General features: G+C 40.2%; 3 protein-coding genes across 8 annotated transcripts in view; 2 read left to right on the top strand and 1 right to left on the bottom strand.

The window, feature by feature from the left end:
* The window catches only part of MGAT4A (alpha-1,3-mannosyl-glycoprotein 4-beta-N-acetylglucosaminyltransferase A), a 72887-nt gene extending 61880 nt beyond the window's left edge, over positions 1–11007 (top strand). For all 4 annotated transcript variants that reach the window (XM_048961814.1, XM_048961805.1, XM_048961821.1 and 1 more), the window contains 4 exons: positions 7602–7680; positions 9200–9266; positions 10607–10719; positions 10895–11007. In XM_048961814.1, coding sequence (XP_048817771.1) covers positions 7602–7680; positions 9200–9266; positions 10607–10719; positions 10895–10921 — 286 coding nt within the window. In that variant the 3' untranslated portion in view covers positions 10922–11007. The remainder of the gene's footprint in view (positions 1–7601; positions 7681–9199; positions 9267–10606; positions 10720–10894) is intronic.
* Positions 11008–11171: 164 nt separating this feature from the next.
* UNC50 (unc-50 inner nuclear membrane RNA binding protein) lies at positions 11172–21081 on the bottom strand. 3 transcript variants are annotated; one of them, XM_048961892.1, is made up of 5 exons: positions 20604–21081; positions 19960–20080; positions 18662–18801; positions 18486–18587; positions 11172–11282 (listed from the first exon to the last, which is right to left on the bottom strand). In XM_048961892.1, the coding sequence occupies exons 1-5, from the start codon at positions 21079–21081 to the stop codon at positions 11275–11277; spliced, it is 849 nt and encodes a 282-aa protein (XP_048817849.1). In that variant the 3' UTR covers positions 11172–11274. The 3 variants fall into 3 exon arrangements, with proteins under 3 accessions (XP_048817849.1, XP_048817840.1, XP_048817831.1); XM_048961883.1 differs by lacking the exon at positions 11172–11282 and adding an exon at positions 12844–13263; XM_048961874.1 differs by lacking the exon at positions 11172–11282 and adding an exon at positions 16189–18075.
* Positions 21075–23352, top strand: LOC125700865 (cytochrome c oxidase assembly factor 5). The gene is made up of 3 exons (XM_048962111.1): positions 21075–21181; positions 21362–21445; positions 22642–23352. The coding sequence occupies exons 1-3, from the start codon at positions 21080–21082 to the stop codon at positions 22681–22683; spliced, it is 228 nt and encodes a 75-aa protein (XP_048818068.1). The 5' UTR covers positions 21075–21079; the 3' UTR covers positions 22684–23352.
* The last annotated feature ends 1863 nt before the right edge of the window (positions 23353–25215 follow it).

Below are 25215 nucleotides of genomic sequence, written 5' to 3'. Positions count from 1 at the left end.
CTAGGTGGTCTTAAAGGTCCCTTCCATTCTATGATTTTGTAAACTGTTGCTAGCAAGTGTAGTAGGTCATCCCTGTGGTGTGAAGAAAATATGCATGTGGTGTGTATCACCATCATGGTGAAGGAATTGGGGGTAAAAGTAAATGCTGATGATCTCTGCGAAAGATGGGAAGACAGTTATCATTATCGTGCTCTTAAAATTTGTAGCTAGGGCTAAGACTGTTAGAAGCAGTCCTAGCAGTAGAGGATTATATGATTATTTATTTTACTATTTTTACATATTGATGAAAGTAATTTTAGGTTAGATGAAGTGTTTTGAATCCAGTTGCTTCCTCAAAGGAAGTTCACAAGTTAGAATGATTTTATATTTTCAGACTTAAAAAACTAGGTACAGAGTCATTTGAACTATCATTTTAGGCCATTTTGGTATTCATTCATTTGTGTTTCTTTGTCACAGGGTCATAAAAAATACAGTATTCTGCCTTTCTGCAGTCAGTAGCTGATCAGGGCTACAAACACTGTCATTTCAAATTGTTGAGGACTTGGTTTTGTTTGCCTACTTAAATTCCTCAGCAGCAGATTTTTGTAGATGAAGGTTGGGCAAAGAAATTGTGCTTCCTTATATTTCAGTGATGCTTTTTGAGGCAGCCAAATGTAAATCTGTGACAAGTGGGTTGAAAGACATGAAAGGGAAAGTGGACTGCACATCAGGAAAACTTGCCTGCTGCGAAGATAGATCCACAGAAATCAAGAGTAGAAGATATGCTTTTGAAAGCCATCTTGTGTTTGTGAAGGGACACAGCACATGCTGTTTGTGTTTTTAAAGTAGTAGAATAGCTCTTTGATTTTGTACGAATCGTTGTCTGCCAGGTGGGTTTGAGGCATAACTGCTTAATAACTCCAGTAATAAATCCTTGATAAACAAGCTTCTTAATGGAAATCTTGACCACAACTGGCAGAATGAATGGCAGGTCTGTTACAGTGTGACAGAGTAGTAACTTGTTCCTGGAGTTTATTTTTCCATGCCAAACCTTTTTTGCAGAACTGAACTGAAATTCTGTGTTGAGTAGAGCAATTCTGTAATTAACTGTCATCAAGCCTTTGAATACTTCATTTTTGAGACCTGAGAATATTGTCAGAGATAACAGAGGCAAGAATTTCTTAGTAACCTCGAGTGAGATCTGAACTCATGTAGTAGAGCAGAAAAGAACATTTGTGGCTGTTTTGTGTTAAACCTAGATGGCTTATCCCTCTGAATGCTGAAAATCAGACATTGATTGTTCTAAACCACACCTGAAGAAGGAGAGAGGTGTATAAATTGAAACTGTCTAATGTTCATGTTAGTAACAGCTCTTATACTGAATCTTTTCAGTCATTTCCAAGTGAAAGATTTCCAGCCAGAACACTGAAGTCCCATGATAATAAGCTAAATTCTCATTCTTATTTTTGCAGTAATACAAAGATGCACACCACTGTTACAATAGCACGTCCTTCAGACTGAAAGTAGATCCACTGACTTTCTTACTAAGGAACAAATTGCTCACCACTGTGGGAGGTTTATTTTTTTCAAATGGATGGACTACTTTCTGAATAAACGTAGGCTCAAAACAGCCTACATTGTAAACACAAGAAATACTGCATTTCTTTTCCTTTAGGTCACTAGATAATTATGAAAATTCACTTTGCTATTTCATTATATACTGTTGTTCCAGTCTCACTTAGTTATTAAAGCTCATATTTAAAAGTTACATTATGATATTCACATTACTACTATTTGAATTTACATTAAGCACTAGCATTAATTCTGGTTACTATAAATAACTATAAATATTACTTTTCTTTGCCAGTTACCCTGTTTCTTCAGAGAGGTTAGTGATGGGTGTTGAGCCCAAGGAGCTCATTGTGAACAGCTTTGGACACTGGAATTTGTTCTTTGAAAATACCAAGTAACACCAAGGAAGCCTTTGGAACTACCAGTGGACATTTTGTTTAGGTCATCCTTTCTATATAACTGCTTAGCCTTGTTATGGTATTTTCAAAAGGATTAGCAGAACTTGTGTTTTCTTGGGTTTTGTGTGTAGATTTCTTGTTTTTACACTCCTCTGCTTTTAACTCCAGTTGCCTCATAGCTGTGGCCTTGTTTTTAACAAATTATTGGGTAGTCCTCAAAACATGCCGTTGATGGTTAATAAAGTGGTTTTATGAGGTGGACTCTGCTCTCTGCCATTTCATCTTTAAGCTAGAATCTTGATAGTTGGACAGATCTGCTTGTAGATTACATTTACTACTTTGTATTCTGATGTTGGCATAGCCACTTGAGGTGCAGTATTTGAGAATAGCGATCCAATTTTCTCTGCTGTTGACCCTGGGATCCCAGGGAAGGAACACGTGCTGTTAACCTTGTGAGTATGTCCTGTGGTAGCTTCTCGTAATGTAGATATCTTGCGTCAGTGGGAATGATGTATTTGATTGTTTAAACTTGAAACTTATTGTATTGTGTATTGTCTGGCAGCTGATAACCAAACATAATGAGTTACTTTGCTTTGAAATTATTGTGACAGTGCTGAAAATTACCTATTTAAAAAGTGATGGCTGCTGTCCTGCTATTAAGCACACATCGTTATAGTGGAAGAGCAGCGCAGCTTTAAAAGCTGTTCATTGTAAAAGCAAGCTCTCCCTCAGCATGGTGCAATACATCCTGCCTTTCCTGTGCAGTTCTAGCTGACATAACACATGCACACAACTGCACAGTGCACAGTTTAGAAATCATCTGTATTCTAAACGTGTAGTTATAGAAAAGGTTATTAAAATGTAACTTACTATCATTTTTTAAGCTTTAATTCTGATATCAGTTGGTAGGAAATATTTAGAAGTCTGATAAAGTTATTAAAGTTTTAGTGCTTCAGAGCATTTCAGTTGGGCTAATGTTTTCAATGTGGGAGGGTGGGGGGAAAAAAAAAAAAGAGGAATTGAGGACTTGGTTTCTGTGTTTATATAAGCTTCTGTACTAATGAGTAGAACATCCTCAAATGGATACACTGACAGCAGGGACTTGGCAGGCAGGCTCCCAGCCACTGATGCCGGTTGCTCCGAGCATGGAACTATGCCTGCAATGATGAGGCAAGTGCTTCATCTGAAAAGAAAAGAAAGCATGGATCAGAGACAGAAGAAAAGAGCTGCCTGAGCCAAGGACATGCTGCTTCCTCCTTAATGGCACTAATGCTCCAGATTTGTGTGTTTGGCAGTGTTCCTGGGCTTACTGTTCTTGGTCAGAAATATTAAGAGGCTTAATGCAGTTGCCTGAATGTTAGGTGTCTAATGTGCTACCCTAAATTACTTAATTTGATTTCCCAAAGGGCTTGAGTGTCTGATATGTCATAATTGCATCCGGCATCCTGTGAGGTTGCCCACACCCAAGTGCATCTCAAATGTTAGCAAATGCCAGTGTTTAAGAAAACTAACTGGAGCACTTCTGGAGAAGTGTGTGTGAGCGTGTGTGTCATTATGAGGCCTACTATGAAAGTAATGCTTCCTACGTTATGATGTTGGCTCATGATGTCAGAAGCAGATGTTGGTGGGATGGCAGTGGAAGTTGATCCTTCCCACGAATATTCCATTACATGCTGCTGTCATGTGAGAGATGGCAGCAGAGGGGTGGTCTGACACTATGGTGTCTGACATGAAAGTGCGGATGGAGCAAAGGTTTTTGCAAAGGAATGGATAAGTGACCTAAAGGATAGGAAAGAAAACGGAACGTGGAAAAGAAGTTATTAATCTTCCTTTTATATTTTATACAAGAAAAACATGGAAAGTAATTCACAGTCAACGCTTGTTTCCAGTAACAGTGAAAATAACATTTCCTAATGAGGGTTCTGGGAAAATGACAGAGTGGGGTTAGATTAGATTTCTTTTACCCTATTTGCATCTGGAGATCAAAAAGACAGGATGGATTTGGTGGATAATAACTCTTGCAGAGGTAACAGTATTTGTGGAGAGCCCAAACCTTGCTGACTGACTGTTACTTTCATAGAAATTCGCGTTATGCAGAATTAATAACTGCTATGTTCCCTGGTGCTGGGGTACAATTTGTGCAAATGTGGAAGGAAACCTTTCCCCTCTGCCTTCCTCTCTCTCTTCCTTTCTCTGAAAATGGAATATACAAAGGTATATCAAATTGCTAAACAGAGACACGGGAAAGCACAGAGAAAAAGATTTGATTCCTGTTATTTACAGAAGACAAAGGCCTACATTCATAAATAGATTCCTAGAATATTTGTGTTGAGCATCAAGTGAGATGAGTCTGTTTTCAAAACAAAAAATGCATTGGCAGTGGCTGTGAATTTCGAATTTTTAAGATTTTTCTTGTATTATTTCCTTTCATAAAGCTGCTGTTTACTGATAAGCTTGTAGTGTTCTGATCTATGCTCTCTTTGTAATGGCTCAACAAAACAGAAGATGCATAGAGTTGCACGTTGTGTTTAAAAAAATGGGAATGCCAATGATTCTGGTTTTTAATAAAGTATAAGAGACAGTGAGACAGACTTCTGAGTGCCTGAATAGAAACAAATCTGGGAATTTAGACTCAGTTCTCTGAGTCTCAGTGTGTGGGAAAGAAGGTAGAGACATCCGCTCCATAAGCAAAATACAAAGAGAGTAAAGAGTTGAAGTTAGCTTAGCACACTGCTGGCTCATGGCCAACCTGTCGTCTACCAGGACACCCAGGTCCCTCTCTGCAGAGCTCCTCTCCAGCAGCTCATCCCCTAACCTGTACCGGTTTGACCTCAACCGCTTCAAATTAAAGAGAGTCTGACAGTGAAAAAGGTTCTCTGAAGTTGAGGTACATCGGTATTTCATTTACTAGCTGTGAGTCAGAGTTGCCTTTTGCTGATGATTTCCATCAAGAATGTCCAAGTTGCCCACCTGTGTTTTGGAATTAAAGCAGACTGTGAAGTAATGTTCTACAAGGCAACTGTGGTTTTATAACTTCAGGTTAATATGCATTGGCTGGGATTATTATACTTAACAGGCCTGTGGCTTTCAGAATTCTAATTTGAAAGAATGTTTCAGAAGGCATTATGTTTAAGTAACAAATAGACAAAAATGTTTTTGATTCCATCCTAGGGAAAAATATCAGCTAAACAAAGTGGAGAAAAAAAGGCGCATGCTTTTTAGTATTTCCGAGGGCTGTTGCTTATAAATCCCAGGTCAGATGTCAGAATGCCTTAACCAAAAGCACAGCAACTTTGGTGGCTTTCTGTCTCCAGAAAAACATTTTGTAGCCTTGAAAGCTTGTGATTTATCAGTGTGTCAAGGAAAGGAGCTTCATAAAAGAACAGCTAATTGAGGCTGCTTTTAGGAGCTGTAGAACAGCCGCTCATTTGTAAATTAAATGTTATTTCAAAGTGAATTTTCTAATTCATAAACTGTATTTCTAAGCAGAAGATTGATTATAGATATGAGCTGTGTTATGTGCACTCATGCTTCTATTTTTCGTATCTGTGCAACTGCTGTCAGAGTAGGTGTTATCTGACAAGTGTTCAGGCAGGGCTCAGATATAAAAATATCCCTTCTGTTCTAAACATAATCTTAAATAAGATGTGACATATGCATATGTTATATGTATGTGCATATGATAGACAGATATAGAAAACAGACTGAAAAAAAGTGGGCTTGATTACGGAGAAATAGTTTTCATTACTTCCCATAACGGTTTCAGCATCTTGCCAGCTTTTAAGCTGGATGCCTTCCTGGCATGGTAAGTTCTGGGACTGGGGCAGAAACCCCACCTGAGTTTCAGAAGTCAGCACAGTAGGAGAAATGGCTGCTGTGGCAGTAGGGCTGCTCTTGAAACAAAGCAGAACCCAACCACTGCTTCCCCCAACACAGACCACCTCCGCAGTGTTGTCTTCCACTGGGAGCTCACGATCACAGAGGTGCACACAAGTACATGCAGTGTTGGAGCTGACCAAATCCAGTTGTCTTGCAGTTCAGTGTGGGAAGTTCTGCTGAAATCAGTGCAATGGGGATCAGTGTAGCTTTCTGAGACCTGAGTGTATGATTTGGACTCTGCTGAGCCTTGATAAATGCTACCTGCCTCTGTGTGTTAGTGTGTTTTTAAATTAATTCCTATTAGCTTATTGCCACAGACATTTCTAATTCAGGGTCAAAGGGCTCTGTTCTCCTTCTTGACTTGTAGCTATAGAGTGTGGATTAATGGCAAGTATTTACCTTGCTTCAGACATACTGGATAAAGACAATCTGGAATTGACATCTGCAATTATGTCTTAATAAATTGCAAGTGGAGCTAATGTTTGTAATTTTAATCAAGTGATAATTTCTGAACTAATTTTGTCCCTGGCTGGTGATGTGTTTAATGTGGAAGGTAGTGCTTAATGTTTATTTCTCTAGTTTCCAATTGAAGGAAGGTTTGAAATGTGTAGATAGATTTTTTACATATTCATTTGAATGTATTAACAATAAACTAGGTTTGTTAAAAGTGTCTTTTGAGTAGGTGTAATATACAAGCAGTTTTCAGACAGAAATCTGATCAAACACCTCTGTGATCCCCTAGAAAAAAATAAGAATGAGCAACTTTTCAAGCGTTGATACCACCTAGTGGTAATAAATATTGTTACTTATTTACGTATGTATGTCTATTTGGTATCAAGAGGTATGAAGTTTGTGTTTATACATAAAGAAAGAGAAATTAAAGCCCGTCTTTTGTAACTGACTATCTACAGGTGTGTAGTACTGCAAAAACTGTTGGTGAGGGGGTAGTTAGAATTCTAAGACTTGCACTTCACTACTTAAAAATAATAGGGAAGGTTTGGTACAGTTTAAAATGTATTTGTTCTTTTGCACTACAAAAAATCATTCATTACTCATCTGAATGAGGTTAATGGGGACTTTCTACAGGTATGTAATATAATAGTCCTTTGTACATTTAAAAATAAACAACCCCACAACACACAATTATGTTAACAAAGAAAAAAATGTAGAGATATTGAAATAATAATCTGTCTCTGGAATAGAAGTTTGAATTCAGATATCATGAATGTATTGGCTGGGAGTTCCTGGCAGAGTTGTTAATGAGGCTGTGCAAAGAACCAGAGCAGAGGTCAGGGCTCAGGGAAAACTAATCTGGCAAGACAGTCCATGCAGATAGGTTTCCTGACCTGGTTCAGAATAGATCTGCAGAGTTCATTCTGGTGGCACAAGAATGGGCTGGCCTGGCCAGACATGGGAAGCAAAGGAGAGAGGTTGGAAGTGATGCCAGCGCATACCTGGCAATAGTAGTTACAGTGTTGGCTTCTTTGTGTAATGCAATGGGTAGAGACCAGATCTAGGGATCTTCCTAGTAAAACGTTACTCAACTGCTCTTTAACAAGTGCAAAAGTTTTAGCTAGCCCTTTCTATTACAGTAGTATGTGAAACCACCTTTCACTTTTTCAATCATCAATTGATGTAGGTCTAGTGTAAAATTAGTGTTTATTATTATAACTCAGATAAAGTGTTTAGTAATACATAAGGTGGTAACATAGCGATTGATTGATTGATGGTTGATATATGTAGACTGTCTTATGTTTCCTTTTTATTTTATAGGTACTTGTTCCACAGTGGCAATCCAGAGCATCCAGGAGATATACTGCTAAACACAACCGTGGAAGTTTTGCCTTTTCAGGTATGAACACATTGATTTGTTTCTCCTTCATTACAGGATAAAAGCAAAGCCTCATAATTGTATCGACTTCCCTTTTTTAACAGAGTAAGACAGACAAGATGGTTTCTTTTCTAACTGCAGCCTTTTGATGCTTGTACTTTTTTTAAGATTGGCTCTGTTGACAGAAAATTATTGGAACTATTCACATAATTCCTTTAGAATGCAGCCTGCTACAAGTATTGATGGCAATTTGGAGGTGAACAACTTTGTTTTCTTCCAATTCACTGTTACTATTTAAAATAAAAAATAACCAAATAATCTGCCCTTTCCTGTGTGTTTTGGAAAAGGAGAAAGCTAAATCAGTCTCCTTTTTGACCTAGTTAAGAAAAAAAAAGACAATTTGGTTCAGGAATTGACATATATCCAGACCTGATCACAAATCCTTACAGATTTTTCAGTATCTGGATTCCCAGACTAAATCTGTGTCTTTGTCTTGATGACCTAATTTTTTCCACCATGAATCAGTCTGAATTTTATTTCAGGGGATATAGTTTACTGTCTAAAATATATTCTAGCTTGAAGCCAGACGATACAGGCTCTTTTTCTTCAATTGGATATTACACCTAATCATTTATATCAGAAAACTCTGGGAATGGTTAAGGATATTACTTAAAACAAATTTGTTTTATAGGGTATTAAAATAGCTAAGTATGTCTGTCTTCTCCCATACCAACAATGCAGGTTTCTTGAAATCTATTTTTTACGTGCCATATTCCAAATTAAAAAAAACCCAAAACATTAATAAGTAAATGATCATGGAGGGATTGTATAGTGCCAAAAACTAGACTGGATTGGTCTGGGACTTGGAAGGAGGGGAAACAAATAGTAGATGGACTTAATGTCCTGTGTCCTGTGCATGTCAAGAAATTGTAACTGATTCCTGGGAAATTCCTATAGTGGGTCTTTTAGTATTGGGGTGTGATTCTGGTTGTAATTTTCAGGCTGTTTTTGAAGCTCTGGTGTACAGTTGTTTTTTTTCTGTGCTTATGAAAGAAGCTTATTGGTATCCACCCTTTTCAGTAAGGCAGTGATAATTGAAATGCTTCCCTTGCTGGTCTGAAGGCTTTCCATTTTACCCAAATTCTTATATAAAAAAAAATGAGCTGTAAGTTTAATTTGGCCTGAGAGAAACCTCTGGCTCAACCATAGGAAAACAAGGCAAGATTTTGCTTTTGCTTTTCTTTTTCTGTGTGCACTCCTGTCTGCTATGTATTTTGTTCATGTGGCGGTTGACGTATCAGTGAGGTGGGGCACTTGAAGTACTTCCTTCTTCTGCTTTGAAGCCAAATACAGCTCTATTCTGGAGTACTTATATTTGCATTGGCTGACCAAAGGCTATAAATAACTATTCTATACTGGCTTATAATTTATTTAGAGAAGCTGGATGCTGGGTATATAACAAGTGCGTACAAATTTGGCCTTCCTAGGCAATGTCATATGTGAAAAAGTAAATAAACTTATCTGTGCTTTGTTATTGTAGAATGAAGAACTGGTGTTAAGCAAAGAAACCAAAGACAAACGCTTAGAGGATGGTTACTTCAGAATAGGTATGCCACAGACAGCAGTGCTTTTTTCTTACTCATATAGAATGCCATGTGTTTTGTTACTACTGCAACCAATAAGACACTTTAGAACCAAACCAAACCTATATCTGGGTTTTGTTCTTCATTTTGGATGTGTGACCTTCTAGACTTTAGTTAACATTGCTTCCAGTATATATTCTTTGAGACTGATGTACTAAACAAAGGCCTATTGTGACTGCTAACTGCAGTGCAGCCATGCCCAACTTCTCTGCCAGAATACACCAACCTACATTACCATTGAGGCATCTCCAGGTTGCATAAAATCCTCTCTCACGTCCTGTGGCTGTATGAGTCCCTCCCAGTGAGCTGCTGTCAACTCGAGTTGCTTGAGCGCCTGTCAACAGGGGCTGGGGTTTGAACCAACCCTACAGTCAGACAATCAACCCTTTTGTCATGGGATGAGATTGGCATTTCTGTAACCAAATGACTGCTGTGGAAAGGGACAGGAAATGGCAGGATACCTGTTGTCAAGAAAAAGAAATGTTACTTGTGGATCAGGTTTGGATACTTTTCGATCCAACTTTTTTTATGCTGTGTTTGATATAGGCTGGACTTCCCAGTTATAAAGAAAGCAATTTTTTTTCATCTTAATGAATTACAGTTGATGCACTTACATTTCGGGTGTAAATTCTAACTGGGCTTTTAATCTGGATTCTTACTAATTGTATTAAATATATTTACTAATATATTTAATATTACTACTTATATTATTATTAATAATAATATATTAATATTACTACTTACTAATTGTAATAAATATATTTAAGGATTCTTTAAATGGGAGTACATTAAGCATGAATATGCTCAATGCTCTCTGAACACACATAAGCCAGGGCCTTCATATGTAGGTCCATGATATTACATGAAAATCTGTGCTAAAATCCCCTATGATCTTCAGGGGTGCTCATAGTACAGACAGTTCAAAAGTTCTGATTCTTCAGCGTAATCCTGTTCAGATCTGGCTTCTCTGATGACATCTCCTGTCTTGATTGCTGCTACAGTATCAGCAAATTGATACCAAAACATTGGCTGTTTTCTGTTTTGGGAAATAATAGAATCATAAAATGGCTTGGGTTGGAAGAGACCTTAAGGGTCATCAATATCCAACCCCCCTACCGTAGGCAGGGGCGCCAACCTCCATATCTAATACTGGACCATGATACTAATGATACCAGTCAGCCCTGCATTCAGCAGCACCTGGTATCAGCTGTGAATTGTGATATTGTAGATGCATTTTTTGGACTTAGAGTCTGTGCTTTGTTGACTAGAAGTTAATTGAGGGTATACTTTCACTTCTGTTACAGGGAAATTCGAAAATGGTGTTGCTGAAGGAATGGTTGACCCCAGCCTAAACCCTATTTCATCATTCCGGCTTTCAGTAATACAAAATTCAGCAGTCTGGGCAATTCTGAATGAGGTGAGAGATGGTATAATCTTCTAAAAATAAAAACTGCAAATGTGAGATTTCTTATTCTTTCAGTGTGTTTGAAGCTCAACATTTTGGCTAGCACTGAAAACAGTTCCTTCCTATTACTGAGAGAACTGCAATCTCCTTAAAATGTAATGGCTTTTTTTCTGCTTTTCTGTTTCAGATTCATATTAAAAAGATGACAAACTGATCATTGAAATCCCCGTTAGAGGGATAAGAAGGAATCCTTGAAAACTTTTCCTATGAAATCTGACATCCTTAGCAAGTCACAAATTGAAAATACTGAGCATGCACCTTATTCCAAATTTTTCATTTTCACTTGAACTCTACCTCTCGTGAAATCTACTGTAGATGAGAAGATTGTATTTACCCCTTCTTATCTGAACCATCCAGAAACTGATGCTCCACACTGATAACGTTCATCTGAGGCCTCAGTTGCCCTCCACTTCAACGTGATTTTGCCATCTTACAGCTGCAGAACCCTGCTACGCTTAATCTGTACTATTTTGATAGTATAGTAATATAGAGAAGTTGTACATATTGTTACATTCCTGAAAGAAGAAAAATATATAATTATTGTTAAATATGTTTTATGAAGGGGGTACTTTCGGAGTTTCATTTATTTTCTATAACAAGAACCCTCTTTTATAGATTGTCAGGGATATATATTAAAAATGTTAGGGATCATAGAATCATAGAATCATAGAATCACTAAGGTTGGAAAAGACCTAAAAGATCACCCAGTCCAACCGTTCACCTATTCCCAATAGCTCCTACTAAACCATGTCCCTCAACACAACATCCAGCCTTTCCTTGAACACCCCCAGGCTCGGTGATTCCACCACCTCCCTGGGCAGTCCATTCCAGTGCCTGACCACCCTTTCTGAAAAGTAATACTTCCTCATGTCCAGCCTGAATTTCCCCTGGCGTAGCTTGAAACCATTCCCCCTGGTCCTATCCCTAATGACACGAGAGAAGAGGCCGACCCCCAGCTCACTACAACCTCCCTTCAGGAAGTTATAGAGAGCAATAAGGTCTCCCCTGAGCCTCCTCTTCTCCAGGCTGAACATTGCCAGCTCCTTCAGCCTCTCCTCATATGGCCTGTGTTCCAGACCCCTCACCAGCTTCGTTGCCCTTCTTTGAACACGTTCCAGGGCCTCAATATCTTTCTTGCAGTGAGGGGCCCAAAACTGGACACAGTACTCGAGGTGCGGCCTCACGAGTGCTGAATATAGGGGAACAATCACCTCTCTGCTCCTGCTTGCAACACTGTTTCTGATGCAAGCCAGGATGCCATTGGCCTTCTTGGCCACCTGGGCACACTGTCGGCTCATGTTCAGCCGAGCATCAATCAATACCCCCAGGTCCATTTCCTCTACGCAGTCCTCCAGCCACACCGCCCCAAGCCTGTAGCGTCGCCTGGGGTTGTTGTGGCCGAAGTGCAGGACCCGGCATTTGGCCTTGTTGAAACTCATTCCATTGGCTCCAGCCCAGCTCTCCAGCCTGTCCAGATCCCTCTGTAGGGCCTCGCTACCCCCAGGCAGATCCACACTTCCAGCCAATTTAGTGTCATCTGCGAATTTACTGAGGGTGCACTCGATGCCCTCATCGAGGTCATCAATAAAGATATTGAAGAGGACAGGCCCCAGCACCGACCCCTGCGGAACACCACTCACGACCGGTCGCCAGCTGGATTTGACTCCATTCACCACCACTCTCTGTGCCCGGCCCTCCAGCCAGCTCCTTACCCAGCCAAGAGTGTACCCATCCAAGCCTCTGGCTGCCAGCTTCTGCAGGAGAATGCTGTGGGAGACAGTGTCAAAGGCTTTGCTGAAGTCTAGGTAGACCACATCAACAGCCTTTCCTTCATCCACCAGATGGGTCACTAGATCATAGAAGGAGATCAGGTTGGTCAAACAGGACCTGCCCTTCATAAACCCATGCTGGCTAGGCCTGATCCCCCGGTCACCCTGCACATGCCGCATGATCTCCCTCAAGACAATCTGCTCCATAACCTTCCCTGGCACCGAGGTCAGGCTGACAGGCCTGTAGTTCCCCGGATCCTCCTTACGACCTTTCTTATAAATGGGAGTCAATGGGATAAATGGGATGTTTAATTTATTAAAATAATTTGAAAAGTACATATTTTTATGCAGTAAAATTTTAAATTGATATAGTTTTTCTTATGAATTCTCTAGTTTAAGTTATCTTTCTACATTTTTCTTTGCAGATGCAAACATAAATTAATACCATATTTCAAAAATACTGCCATGTTACAAACAAAAACAACCAGTTTAAGTTTCTAAATTATGTAGTTTTGTACACAGAATTTGAATTATGTTCAGAGGCACTTATCAGAGTTCTGAAGAGGATTCTTCTTTGGAACAATGAAATTCCACTCTGTACAGTTTGTAGCCACATGAAGAGCATGTTGAAATATCTTATTTCATATTATGTACCAAATCTGCAGTGATTTTAGATACAATAATCCATTGCATTTTAGAAGAGTTTTTCAATTCCAAACTGTTCTTTCTATAAAAAAAAAAGAAAAAAAAGAAGAAAAAAAAAAAAAGGAAAAAAAGGAAAAAAAAAAACAACAAAACTTTTTAGGCATTTCTTAGCCTGGACAAATTCATTTTCTGTACTAAAAAAAGTATTCCCCAGCTTTGCTTTTGGAATGACAAGAGATTAACTTCTTTCAAAAGAGTTAATAGTAACTAGATATACTTGATCTACAGAGATCTTTCAAGGAGTTACTGCAGTGTTTGTTTTTCTTTTCTTGATACATCACAGTGAGTAGTTCTGGTTTATTTATATTTTCTTCCATTGTTCAAAAGTAAGGTTTTGGATTGACTCCTTTAGTGATCAGTGTAAGAACTTGCTCTTACTAAGATAAAAAGTGAATTGGGTCCCTAATAAGAAGTTAGTTAGTGCCCTGCATTTTTGTTGCAAAGGAAACAACAGTGATCTTAAACTAAAAACTCTGTCAGGAAAAGGGGTTTGGATTAAATTCAGAGTGGAATTGTTGCAGCACTAATGCTGCCACTGTTCTTAAGAGTCCTTCAGCTTAGGTGAAGGTGCTTGTGACACAGATGTGGGAAGATTTAAGTTGCCTGGTCGGAGATGGTCAGGAAGAAGCAGCAGGATTTCCTCTCCAGTAGGAATGAAGTGCCTGATTGATGCTGGAGGGAGGCCTCTCCCTGGCCTGGGGATTCTCAGCCGTGCTGCAAAGCAGCCTTCTGGAACGGATGTCTCAAAAGCTGGTGCAGTTTTCCTTATGAGGAGGAGCTCCCTCATCCCCAGCAACACTGCGGTCTGGGCACAGACATGCAAAGCCTGCTGCAGGGTCTGTATTCTAGAGTGAAGATCTTGCATTCATGTCTCTAGCAGGAAAGTTCTAAGAGGTCTGGCCTCTTTTTCATGGCCTACTGTTACGGAGCAGGAGCCTAGACCTGACTTCAGCATTGCAAGCTAAGAGCTATTACCACTGGGATACAGAGTCAACTTGTCTTTTCTTCTGCCTCCTTGACCAGTTGTGTTGTAGCTTGGCCAGAGCAGCAGTACTCAAGTTGGTAAGCAGAACTACTTCTACAGACCAGTCATATTGTTTTAGCTATGTTGTCTGAGGGTGCAGGGAAGATACGATTTGTACACAGAAGCCCTGTGTAGATGGACAAGTTTAAGTTGAAAAAATAAGGAACCTATCAGGCAAACCTTGTTTGCTTTTTTTTCTGATTATATCAGCTGCTGTAAATAAAAGTGAGGAAGGTTGGCTCAAAATTCTACCTGAATCTAGCCTGTTGTGCTGCCATATTCCAATCTGTTGTACGTACAGTGTCATTCCATCAAAGTATTAGCCTGCAGTGGCTTTGTATCACACATTAACTGGCACAGGTCTAAAGTAGGTTTTCTTCTGAGCTGTGTCTGCAAATGAATGATGCAGACAAGGTAGGCTTTAGCTACTTACTATGATTTTGATTGCAGAAATACATAAAGTACTGTAGTTTCTTAAAATAAGTTGTTTTGTTGATAGTAACGTTTATCTTTTTTCACAAGTTCCTACATTCATTGGTACTGTTTATTGATGATGTGCTTCCTGTCAAAGCATTGCTGTTTCCAATGTTTCACAGTTGTTAAGATGAATCATTGACAATAGATGTAGTTAGATAAATCCCTTACAACATTCACTACCAAACTGGGGGGGGTTACCAGTACATTTAGTTCTCAACAACATCAAGATGACATTTATCAAAAGCAACAAATTAACTAGCACTTGATAAAGCATAGAGGTTTTGGTTTTGTTTCTTCTTGAAGATTGCATTGTATCAGCAGGAGTTGGGCTCCCTGAATGCTTATGATCTTCTTCAGCTTGTATATTTTTGCAATAATTGTGCCACAAATGAAGTTTTGTAGATTCAGGTAAATTCAGACCTATCAGGAAGTTCTGCAATATTGCTTGGAAATTATCACTACAGAGCTATTTTGGGCTTTCAGACTTCCAAATTCTAATCCTCAAGTTGGTCTAATGAAATGCAAGTCTCCTCCCTGGAATTACTGCTGAAATAAGAATGCTTTGGCTGCTTGGTTCGACAGTCACTGCCTCAGGTATTCTGGGTATGTTCCAGATGGGCCGTGTATCTTACATGCGTCATAAGTTAAATTATTACCACAAGATTCCTCTCAGCATTTTAAACCAATTACCTGATTTGGACAGAGTTGTTTTCCTACATTAACTTTTTTTTTTTACCCTGTAGGTCAGTGAATCTTATAGTAAACAAATAATGACAAATGTTTCCAAATAAACCGTTATCCTAAGACCCTGTTAGCTGCTTCAGAAAAGATGACTTGAACCCAAAGTCATTAACAGAAAAAATCCTTTTTTGGTTGAATTATTCTTAGTGTCATGTATTGGATGCAAGCAGAGCAGCTGATCAGAGCACCAGCTCTTTGGAGCTGATCATGGTTGCTCTGGACCAAGGAAATATAAAACTCTCAGTATAATCTTGCCGTGCACGATTCGTGGGTAGTCCTACTGAAAGCCAAGTAATGTGAACAGAATCCCATTAGCACTTTTATAATACACATTTTTCTAAAATAACTGTTTAAGACTTGTGCTTTCGTAGGCATCCTAACAATTTGTTGGTAGTGATAGAAGATATTCCTAAAGGCACGTTGATTCTTCCTTAACTAAAACAAGGTTCAGGAAAATTAACTATCAGACTCATGGGCCAGTGGAAGGCTGCACTCTTCTGTCACACGTTCTAGCTCTTCTGAAAGAAACTATTTTGAAGTATCTTGAGTCAGTCAAGAGCAAAGCAAATTACACTTGACCCATATAATATAAATCATTCCTTGAATGGGCTGGAGTGTAGTTGGTGTTTGGCAAAATCAAATGACAATGTAACATTTTTCCTTTTTTTTTTTTTTTTTTTTTAAATATGTATTATTTCAATAGTGGGATTCTTTTGTTGTTGGAAATGCTTGCTGCAAATGAAGTGTTGTAGTAATTTGTAGGTTGCTTCCAACTTGGCAGAATATTGTTTTAATTTCATGGAAAAGAAAAATCTGATTTTTCAAACCTTGTCCCTCTGCAATACATCGACCTTGAGTTTTATATTTGTCCTTACAAGGAGGGATGTGTTCTGAACTAGTGAAGGCGAGGAGCTGTAGAAGGAAGAAAAAGCCCTATGCTTTCTGTCTTTACGGTCACCAGTGTAATGCTGAAAGGCTTTTAAGCAGCTGGTGTTTTCAGGCTAGCACCAATTGCTGATTTAAAAACACACCCCATGCAGACATAATGAATTATTCTTTGAGTGTTTTAGTTCTTAAGGGTTTTGCTGATTTCTGCTGTGAACTGTGAGCAGCTACAACTTCAAGTAGCTTAATTGTGAGAACTATGAAGCCTTGTTTTGAGGGGATGAACTCTGAAGGCAAGGTACACAGGCCCCAAGTCCTCCATTGATTTCAATGGTATCGTACCAGAGGGCGCTAATATGAAGAATTTTCAGCGTTGAACTTAAGCGGTGCTAGGATTCCTTTTAGGGAACGTAGTGCAGTAAGGCCATAGCTGCCTGCAGGACGGGAGCTCGTTTGCCAGGGCAGCCTGGAATCCTTAGCCTTCCTTGTGTCAGCGGTTCAGTGCTTTCCTTGTTAAAAGGGGAACGTTGCTCAGTGGCTGCTGAGGGGGGAACACAATTCTCTTCAAGCCTTAACAGTGGCTGAAACACACAGTACTGTAAGATGCACTGCCAGCATATTTGGTATTTTAAGATAAGATATAGTTTTTCCTTAGAGATCGAACTCTAGTATTGAAATACAAAGTCTTACTGTATGCAGTTTACTCTTGCATTGTTTTTGAAACTGAATCCTAGTGCTCACGTTTCATATTGAACACAGTCTTAGGGAAGTCATCATCTTCATTTTCCAGAAGGTGTTGTTTGTGATGGTCAGTTTATTCTGCCTTGTGGACTTCACAGCTGTAGGCATTGCCATAAGCCTGTGTGGCCAAATTAACTCGTACTTTCCTTCCATTTTCATTAACATCCCACTTGTAATAGTGGATGTAATAATACCCATTGGACTTCTCTAGATTAGATTAAAAAACTTGCTGCTATATTTGGAAACCTGGTATGGGGTCATGGTAATCGTGCCTTGCATCAATGTTACTTCTGTGTGCCAGCATTGTCTGTGTATATTTGAAATAACCATTACAATAAAACGACCTAAAGTTCTTTCATAAAAGGAGAGGACAGTTCTCCACCCGGAGCCAGATGTTGCTTTACCACTGCAACAGTATTAACAACACTTCTACTTTCATGCAGTCCCAAGGCAAGGTGTTCCAATATTATTCTTATATCAAAATGCTCTTTGGTGTCACTTAAAACCCATGTAATGTAGAGCTTATGCCAGTATGTGCAAAATAGCTGCAGTAAGAGTTATGCTACATAGACTTGTTGCAGTTAAGTTACAGATGTACAATTGTTTGTAGGAATGTACTGCAAAAGTATTTGAACAAAATTGCTAACATGTTTACTGGTGTAAATATTTTAATAAAAAAAAGACACTTCAAACTTTTTTTTTTACACAATTATCTACAATAAAGAGAAATTTACAACCATTTACAATCAGTTCTTAACTGTTTTTTTTGCCATCAAGACAGCTAAGATGATAAAGCGAAAATAATCAGTAGATAAATGAAGTCCTGTTTTTATTTCACTCTGTACTTATAAAAGGAACAAAGCATCTTGGTGAAGTTCCATCCGCATGCTAATGAGATCAAATAGAGCACAATGAGGAGAGCAAACGGATACAGAAGGATAGCTGTGTTCTTCAGAAAGGGCAATGCTGAAAAAGAGGCAAAAGTGAAGCACGTGTAAAGGAGTGCTCTTTCAAACAGGTGCTTCATCGAGAAGGGCCTTGAGGAAAGACAGAAATAGTACTGCTCTGCTGTCCTATTAGCCCTGCGCTGATCGCAGATATAAGAGAACTTGAGTTAAGTGGGATAGGTAAAGTCACCTAAAAATACAGACTTAACCTCAATACAAACTTTTATCCTATGTTTTGAAGTGGATTTACAGAAGACAAACAAGTTGAGATGTTAGAGGTCTCCAAGTACAAGCTGCTATGGTGAAAAATATAAATTCTGTTGTTTACCCTTATGAAAACATGCATTGGGTACATCTTTGTCAAACTGACACACAGACTAAAATAATGCTTTTTCTTTCAGTCCTACAGAAAAAGTTGCCATTACTTACCGCTGTATCCCAGGAATGTCACATAGATATAATAGCCAATTGCAATCAGCCATAATGTGTTCCCAACAAAATATCCAATGACTGAATTAGGTATGATGACATCTGAAAGAGAAAAATTGCTCTCAGCTGCTGCGATAGATGACTTCATCGGAGAGAAGACAAAATCTTTTACTTACAGTTGATGAAAAACAGCTGGATAAAATGCAAAATGACCAGGAGTGGATAGAAAGCATTCAGATGAACGTCAAAGGCATATCCCCACTCCACATCATAGTCTCTGTTCTGCTGCTTTACCAAGTACTTGTTAGAAATGAACCTAGGTGCGAAGATAAGTGAAAATGCGGTTAATGTGAAGCTCTGAATTTGACTGACAAAACACTGGTATGAGACAGCAAGCTAACTCTCAGATCCTAATTCTGGTACTTCTGCTCTGGGAGAGAAAGATACTTAGTAATTATGCAAGCCAAACTGACCTCAGAACACTTTCATTAAAACTCTGACTTCAATATTTGCATTCAACAGGTAGCTGAAAGGCACTGCAGGTAACAAATGCCATAACTCTTCCTTTAAATGGTTCAGTGGCAGAATTTATCAGTGCAATTGCACGTTGGCTATTGCAGAACCAACATCGCCAGTTTTCTGACTATAGAACAAACCTCAAGTCCTTACATTTAATTCAGTGTAAGGTCTGCTGATGTCAGAAAATAGACGCTGTTTAGAAGCAGAACAAACTCCATGTGCTTACAAACAAGAGAATCTTTCAGGGTAACTTCCTCTGAAATTTCTTTATGCCAGCAGAAGAATCAGAAGGAGGCAGATACTGGATGCAGGGTGAGGCAAGAAGGCCCCCAGATTCATTGCAAACAGGGGAAACTTGCAAAAAAAGGCAAGCATGTGCAGGAGGAAGAGACTTGAAACAAGGCAGAAGAATTAAGATTCCTTTCTGATCACCAAGTTCTTGATTTGGAATTATTGTTTAAGTCCAACCAGCATAAGGAGAAAAGCTTTAATGTTCACTAGAATACAGCCTTTCTACTGATGAACCTTCTAACAGGAACCAGTAAAGAAAAAGATGATTTTTTTTAAAGCAACGTTTCATAGAGTCATGTTTGGAAAAGACAGCTAAAATAATCCAGTCTAACAATCAATGGCCCAAAACTTACAGTCAGCATAGCCCATCACTGTCCCAACAGTAGCACTGAACTCCGAGGGGAAATGGTTTAAACTGGAAGAGGGTAGATTTAGACTAGATATCAGGAAGAAATTCTTTACTGTGAGGGTGGTGAGACACTGGAATGGGTTGCCCAGAGAGGTTGTGGCTGGCCCCTCTGTGGAAGCATTCAAGGCAAGGCTGAATGGGCTTTGAGCAATCTGGTCTATTGGGAGGTGTGCATCTCTAGAGCAGGGTTTGGAACTAGATGATCTTAAAAGTCCTTTCCAACCCAAACCATTCTATGATTCTACGACTACTTACCACATCAGTGTTGCTATCAGGAGACCAACACCTACGCAGTCTATGAATACAACCCAAAGCAGCAACTTTATTGTTTCAAAAAACCCCATGTCCAGCACAAATCCAAATCCTACAGTAGACACTGAAAAGAGAAAGGTTTTTAAAGTTAGCTTTGGAAAAGAAAGCACAAGATTGTAAATCAGTGTTATTTTTCTGAGTTTGGTGCTAAAAAATCTCCAGTTTCCTTTTCATCTTTAACCTCGTGATCTTCAGTACAACAGCTCTGAATTCACACAATGCTGCAATAGAATACTGTTTTGTAAAAGCTCCTTGTTAACCGAAGCCATGGGCAGACTCAGGGAGTTTCTGAGGCTGGGAAAGACCTCTCAGATCATCACCCAGTCGAACCAGCAGCCCACCCCCAGCATGGACTGACCACATCCCTCAGAGCCACATCCCCACGGTTCCTGAACACCTCCAGGGACGGTGACTGCACCACCTCCCTGGGCAGCCTGTACTAATATCCAACCCGACCCTCCCTTGGCACAAACTAAAGCCATTACTTCTCATCCTATCGCCGTCACCCGGGAGAACAGCACGGCTCACTTCAGCCCTACGCGGCAGCTCTCAGCCCCGCCTCCCCCCGCCTCTCCCTCGGCACGCACCGCAGAGCCACACGCTGAGGAGCACCAGGAAGGCGGGATCGTCCCGCGCCCACTGGTCCTTGGTCTGCTTCCGGTAGTGGAAGTTCCTGTAGACCCGCTGCGGGGAGGTGAACAGGTACAGCATCTGCCACAGAGCGAACTCGAAGTCCATCTGCCGCACGTGCAGCAGCCGCCGCAGGTACTTGTGCCGTTTGGCGCCGGCCGTGTGCCGCGCCGCATCGCGGGGGCTGAGCGCGCCGTTGCCCTGACTGCGGGCCCCCACCGAGGTGGTGGGCAGCATCGCGCCGCGGAAAGGACGGCGGACGGCGGCGCCTGACCCCACCCGCTCCGCCGCCCGTTCCGCTTCCGGCGACGCCGCGCACGCGTAGCGGCCGCCGTCGGGCGGGGCGCTCAGGCCGGAAATCCGCGCGCGCTCCAATATGGCGGCCCGTCGCCGGTAGCGGCGCTTGAGCGAGATGTAGCGCGGTCCCTCCGCCATGCCTAAGTACTACGAGGAGAAGGAGGAGGATGGGCGGGCCTGCGGCGGGGTGCGGGAGGACCTGAAGCAGTGCCTGCTGGAGAGCCCCTGCGTCCTGCAGGTGAGAGCTGGAGCGACCCCGCGCCTCCACAGACCCGCCGTCGTCGCCGGTCACCTGTGGGGCTGCGGCGGGCGCGGTGCCTTGGCGGAGCCCCGAGTTTGCCTTCAGCGAGGCGTCCCGGTGGTTGAGAGCTGAGGGCGCTCACTGGGTGATTTAATCCTTTTGCTTCTCATCCGACAGGAAAACAAAAGTCCCAGGCAATGCTTGAGGGAAGGGCACTGCAAAGGTTTGCAGCTCACGTTTTTTGCATGCAAAAGGTCGATGGTAAGTGCCCATGTGTGCGTTGGGTTTCTTCTAGTGGTTTGTTGCTTTCAAGTCCTTCTCTCTGTTCTCCAAAGAAAAAAAGCCTTTAATTCAGCGAACAGAGCAGTTTTGGCCCTTGGATTTCATGTGGAATATTGTGAACAGCAAAGTTATAGAGTGTGAGTAAGCTGGAAGAGATGCTTATTGAGATTGAATTCAGCTTAGAACACAGCAACCAAGATAAGTGAGATGGGTGCTCTCAACATTGCTTTTAATCAAGTCTTGATTTAAGCACCATTTATAGATGCTATTATAGATGCTATAGCTGTAAAATGAGGTATGAGGCTGAGTTCTGTCTGAAGTCATAGGAAAACGTGTACAGAGAACACTCGAGTTGGAAGGCTGTCGTGTCAAAAGGCACTTCCACTACTGGTATGGGTTTGTGTGCCTGAAGATAGGCAGTGTGGGGTATTAGAAGCACTTGGATGATTAGGGAGTTTAGCTTTTTATCTTTTTAATAGCGGGTTATCAGGCTAGGTGGTGAGAAGTCAGCTGTGAAAAGAAAGAAAATGTAATTAGATAAAGTTTGTCTAGTTCTGATAGGAGTTCCTTGCGCAGAAACATAAAAATATGCTGGGTACGTTAGCACTTGAAGTATGTAATACTTGATCCTGCAGCATAACTGTCTCCAGATGTTTGTCGTCTGTCTGTAGATCATTAAAGGAGTTTAATGAAATCTAGCATTTAGTTTAATGCATCTAGTACAGAGTTTCAAGTTAGGTGAGAGGAGGCGTGGCTCTCACAGGCTTCTGTTTAAGTTATCCCTGGCCCCACTGATATTGCTGCTGACTCCTCCTTAAACACAATCTGAATTTTCCTCATCCTGCTTGTCCATTGTTTGGACAAAGGTCCTACTAGATTTACATTGTTCTGTACTCATGCATCCCGTGCCACTCTTTATTTGTGGTATTACTGCACTTACTTCAGAATGCACAGCGTGCTTCCCACTTAATTTTAATTTTGCATGAGATTTAAGGTATTGCGACATCTGTTGACTTGGAAAATCCCTGTAAGTTGCTGGCTGCGTCACTCACTTTCTGTGCAGTGAGTTCAGCTTCATTTTGAACTTGATTCTGAAGCTACAAAATAGCAAGTGCTCTGAAGTATTTCTTCTGCAAAATGAACTGTGGTCTCTGTATCTTGTCTTCAATTTTCAGCTGGATACCAGGACAAGATTCAGAGGAAGGAAGGGATACTGAAGTCCTTGGAAGAGACCCTGTCATGGGAAGTTGGAGTTCATCAGTACTTTAACTGGGGCAGAGGCTAAAGTAAGAAGAATCTGTCTGCCACACATTCTTTTGTGCAGTGCTTTCATGGAAGGTGTCAACTTCTGGAAATTCTGATGGATGCCTGGGTGTGCATTTAAATGTTAAAAAGAAGGGAAGCATAAAGCTGCAAGTTCTGGCCGAAATGGGTACCTGCCACATGCCTGTAGTAAAATACACAGAATCCAGAAAAAGCTGCTGAAGTTATCATTGTGTTTTGGAGTGAAGTTTGTCTTTTGTAGTTATACTAATTCTGGTAATGTTTTACCATTAGTAATAGAAAATACTGAAATTTGACTTGAGTGGTGTGAGGATACCTCAGGGTAGAGCTGTCCTTAGAGAGGCTGAGTTGACCAAGGTGAGATGAGTGTGAGCTGCTTCTTTCCCAGTCAGTTTATTTCCCAATACTCCTGCCCTTCTACTCCTGCAGGTAGAAGTGGTGATGTCATTACAGTGCCACACACACAAGGATGGTCTCTCTTTCCTCATGATACAAATTCCTTTTAATGTAATTTTGCATGCTTATTAGCATGGTCTGATCTCATTGGACAACTGGATTAAAATTTGATTTCTGTATATTAAAGGATGTTTGATCAATCTTACCGTAATCTGTCTTCTCGTTGTATTGACACAGGTACAGGAGAATGATGGCAGTGTTCTTTTTCATAGTTTGAGAGCTGTATCCAGGCTGTGGCTGACTGCATGTGTTTGGGTGTGGGGGGAGTGGGATCCTGACAAGCCAGAAGGCAAGGAGACTGTGGTCACTCTCACTGTGTTCTAGAAATGTTTAGAACACCTGTAAGATCCTCTGAGTTGCCCCTGGACCATCTTTTTGCATCACTTTTCAGTCAAGTGCATAATATTTGTGCAAACATATGCACAAACTAGAGGTGATGATTTGGACTTGATTGTTGGAAATTGCAGTCCATAAATTGTAAGCCTATTTCTTGTTTTCACTTCTCTGAATTCTTTGGTTTGCATTTATGGATGTAAAATGTTCATATACAGGTAAATTGTAACAGTTTTCTATTAGAACTTTTAAAAAGCTTGCTTCTCCCTTAGTTGTTTTTTTTTTTATGTGTGTGTTAAATCTTGAATAATTTCATAATTTATGGAACAGCAGTAGTGAGAAGGCGAACAAATTAATAGAGGAAGACATTGTTTTGTTCTCCTTTGACCAAGGATGACTGTGGCAGTTCTGTCTGCAGACGGAGTGTGTTCTTTCAGACACTATAGGTAACTCATCAGTTAGTCTTTTGCCCTGCCTTGGTAAGGAAGAAGGATTTATGAGGATATCAATAATAAATAGCACTAAAGCCATGATAGTAGTCAATATTTATTCTTCTATTTGAGAACTTGCTTCTGAAGAACTTGTTTTTCCTTTCCCTCAGTGTGTCTACCTTTTTCTCTGCCTCATAAAGCTTTTAAGAAATACATGATAACGTAATTCATATGTGTGGAAGCTCAAATAATTTCAGACATGCTGGTTAGAAGCAAGATTAGGAAATAGAAAAGAAAGCGACATAGAAACTTGTTGGCTAAAATGCACAGCCACAGAGCAGATGGATGCAGTGATTATTATCTGTAAAATCAATGACTTCAGTGGCTGAGCACATTGATGATGCAATTCTGTCTTTCTTAAGCAACAGCTCTGTGATGAGTCAATATGTTTGCTTTCCTTCTTGTGTAGGATTTGCGTATTACTGCAATTGTAAAACAACACCGATGTCACATTTTGATTTTTCTGCCTATCATGTGAAAGTGGCTTTGTCTGTGGAAGTACTGCAAATATTCTTTGTTTTCTGCAGTCTAGGTACCAGTTTATCTCTTTATACACATTGATTAATTGCTGTGATGTCTTTTAACAGTCTCCATGACTTAGCCCTATAATTTCAAAGTGTTACAAGTCTTCTGTGGAGACAGATACATATATATTCTTAAGGAAGAATAAAAATAAATGTAAAGCCACTTAGCAGATAACTAAATATCATTTACAGTGGTACAGTGCAGAAGCTCCTCTTGGGAATGAGCAGGCAGGAGAGCACAGGCAGGTGACGAGTTGAACCTATTATTTTGTTGTTGGCTTAAGCCAATGGAGATCAAATGCTGAAGTAAGTCTAGTGTTTGGCTACTGAATGCTTCAGGATTTAAGTAATTTAACACGAGATTAATACTGCTAGATCTGATAGGAAGCTTTCACACTAAGAAATTCTAATGGTTCACTAGACTATCCAGACCAATATAAAATTATGTATTAGTCAGTTGCTGACAACAAATACTGACTTGCTCTAGAGACTGTTCAATACCAGTATTGTGTGACATAACATTCTAAAAAAGACTAATTACATAATTGCCTTGGGAGTATGAGCAGTGTCCTACTTGAGAGCTGTTAATGTTTCCTGTATGATTTATAAAAATCCTGTTTTATTAATAGAAAACTCCAAGTACTCCAAATTTATGTGCATG

This window comes from Lagopus muta, chromosome 1, assembly GCF_023343835.1.
Source record: "Lagopus muta isolate bLagMut1 chromosome 1, bLagMut1 primary, whole genome shotgun sequence".
NCBI lineage: Eukaryota > Metazoa > Chordata > Aves > Galliformes > Phasianidae > Lagopus > Lagopus muta.
This window is presented reverse-complemented; position numbering and strand designations above follow the sequence as displayed.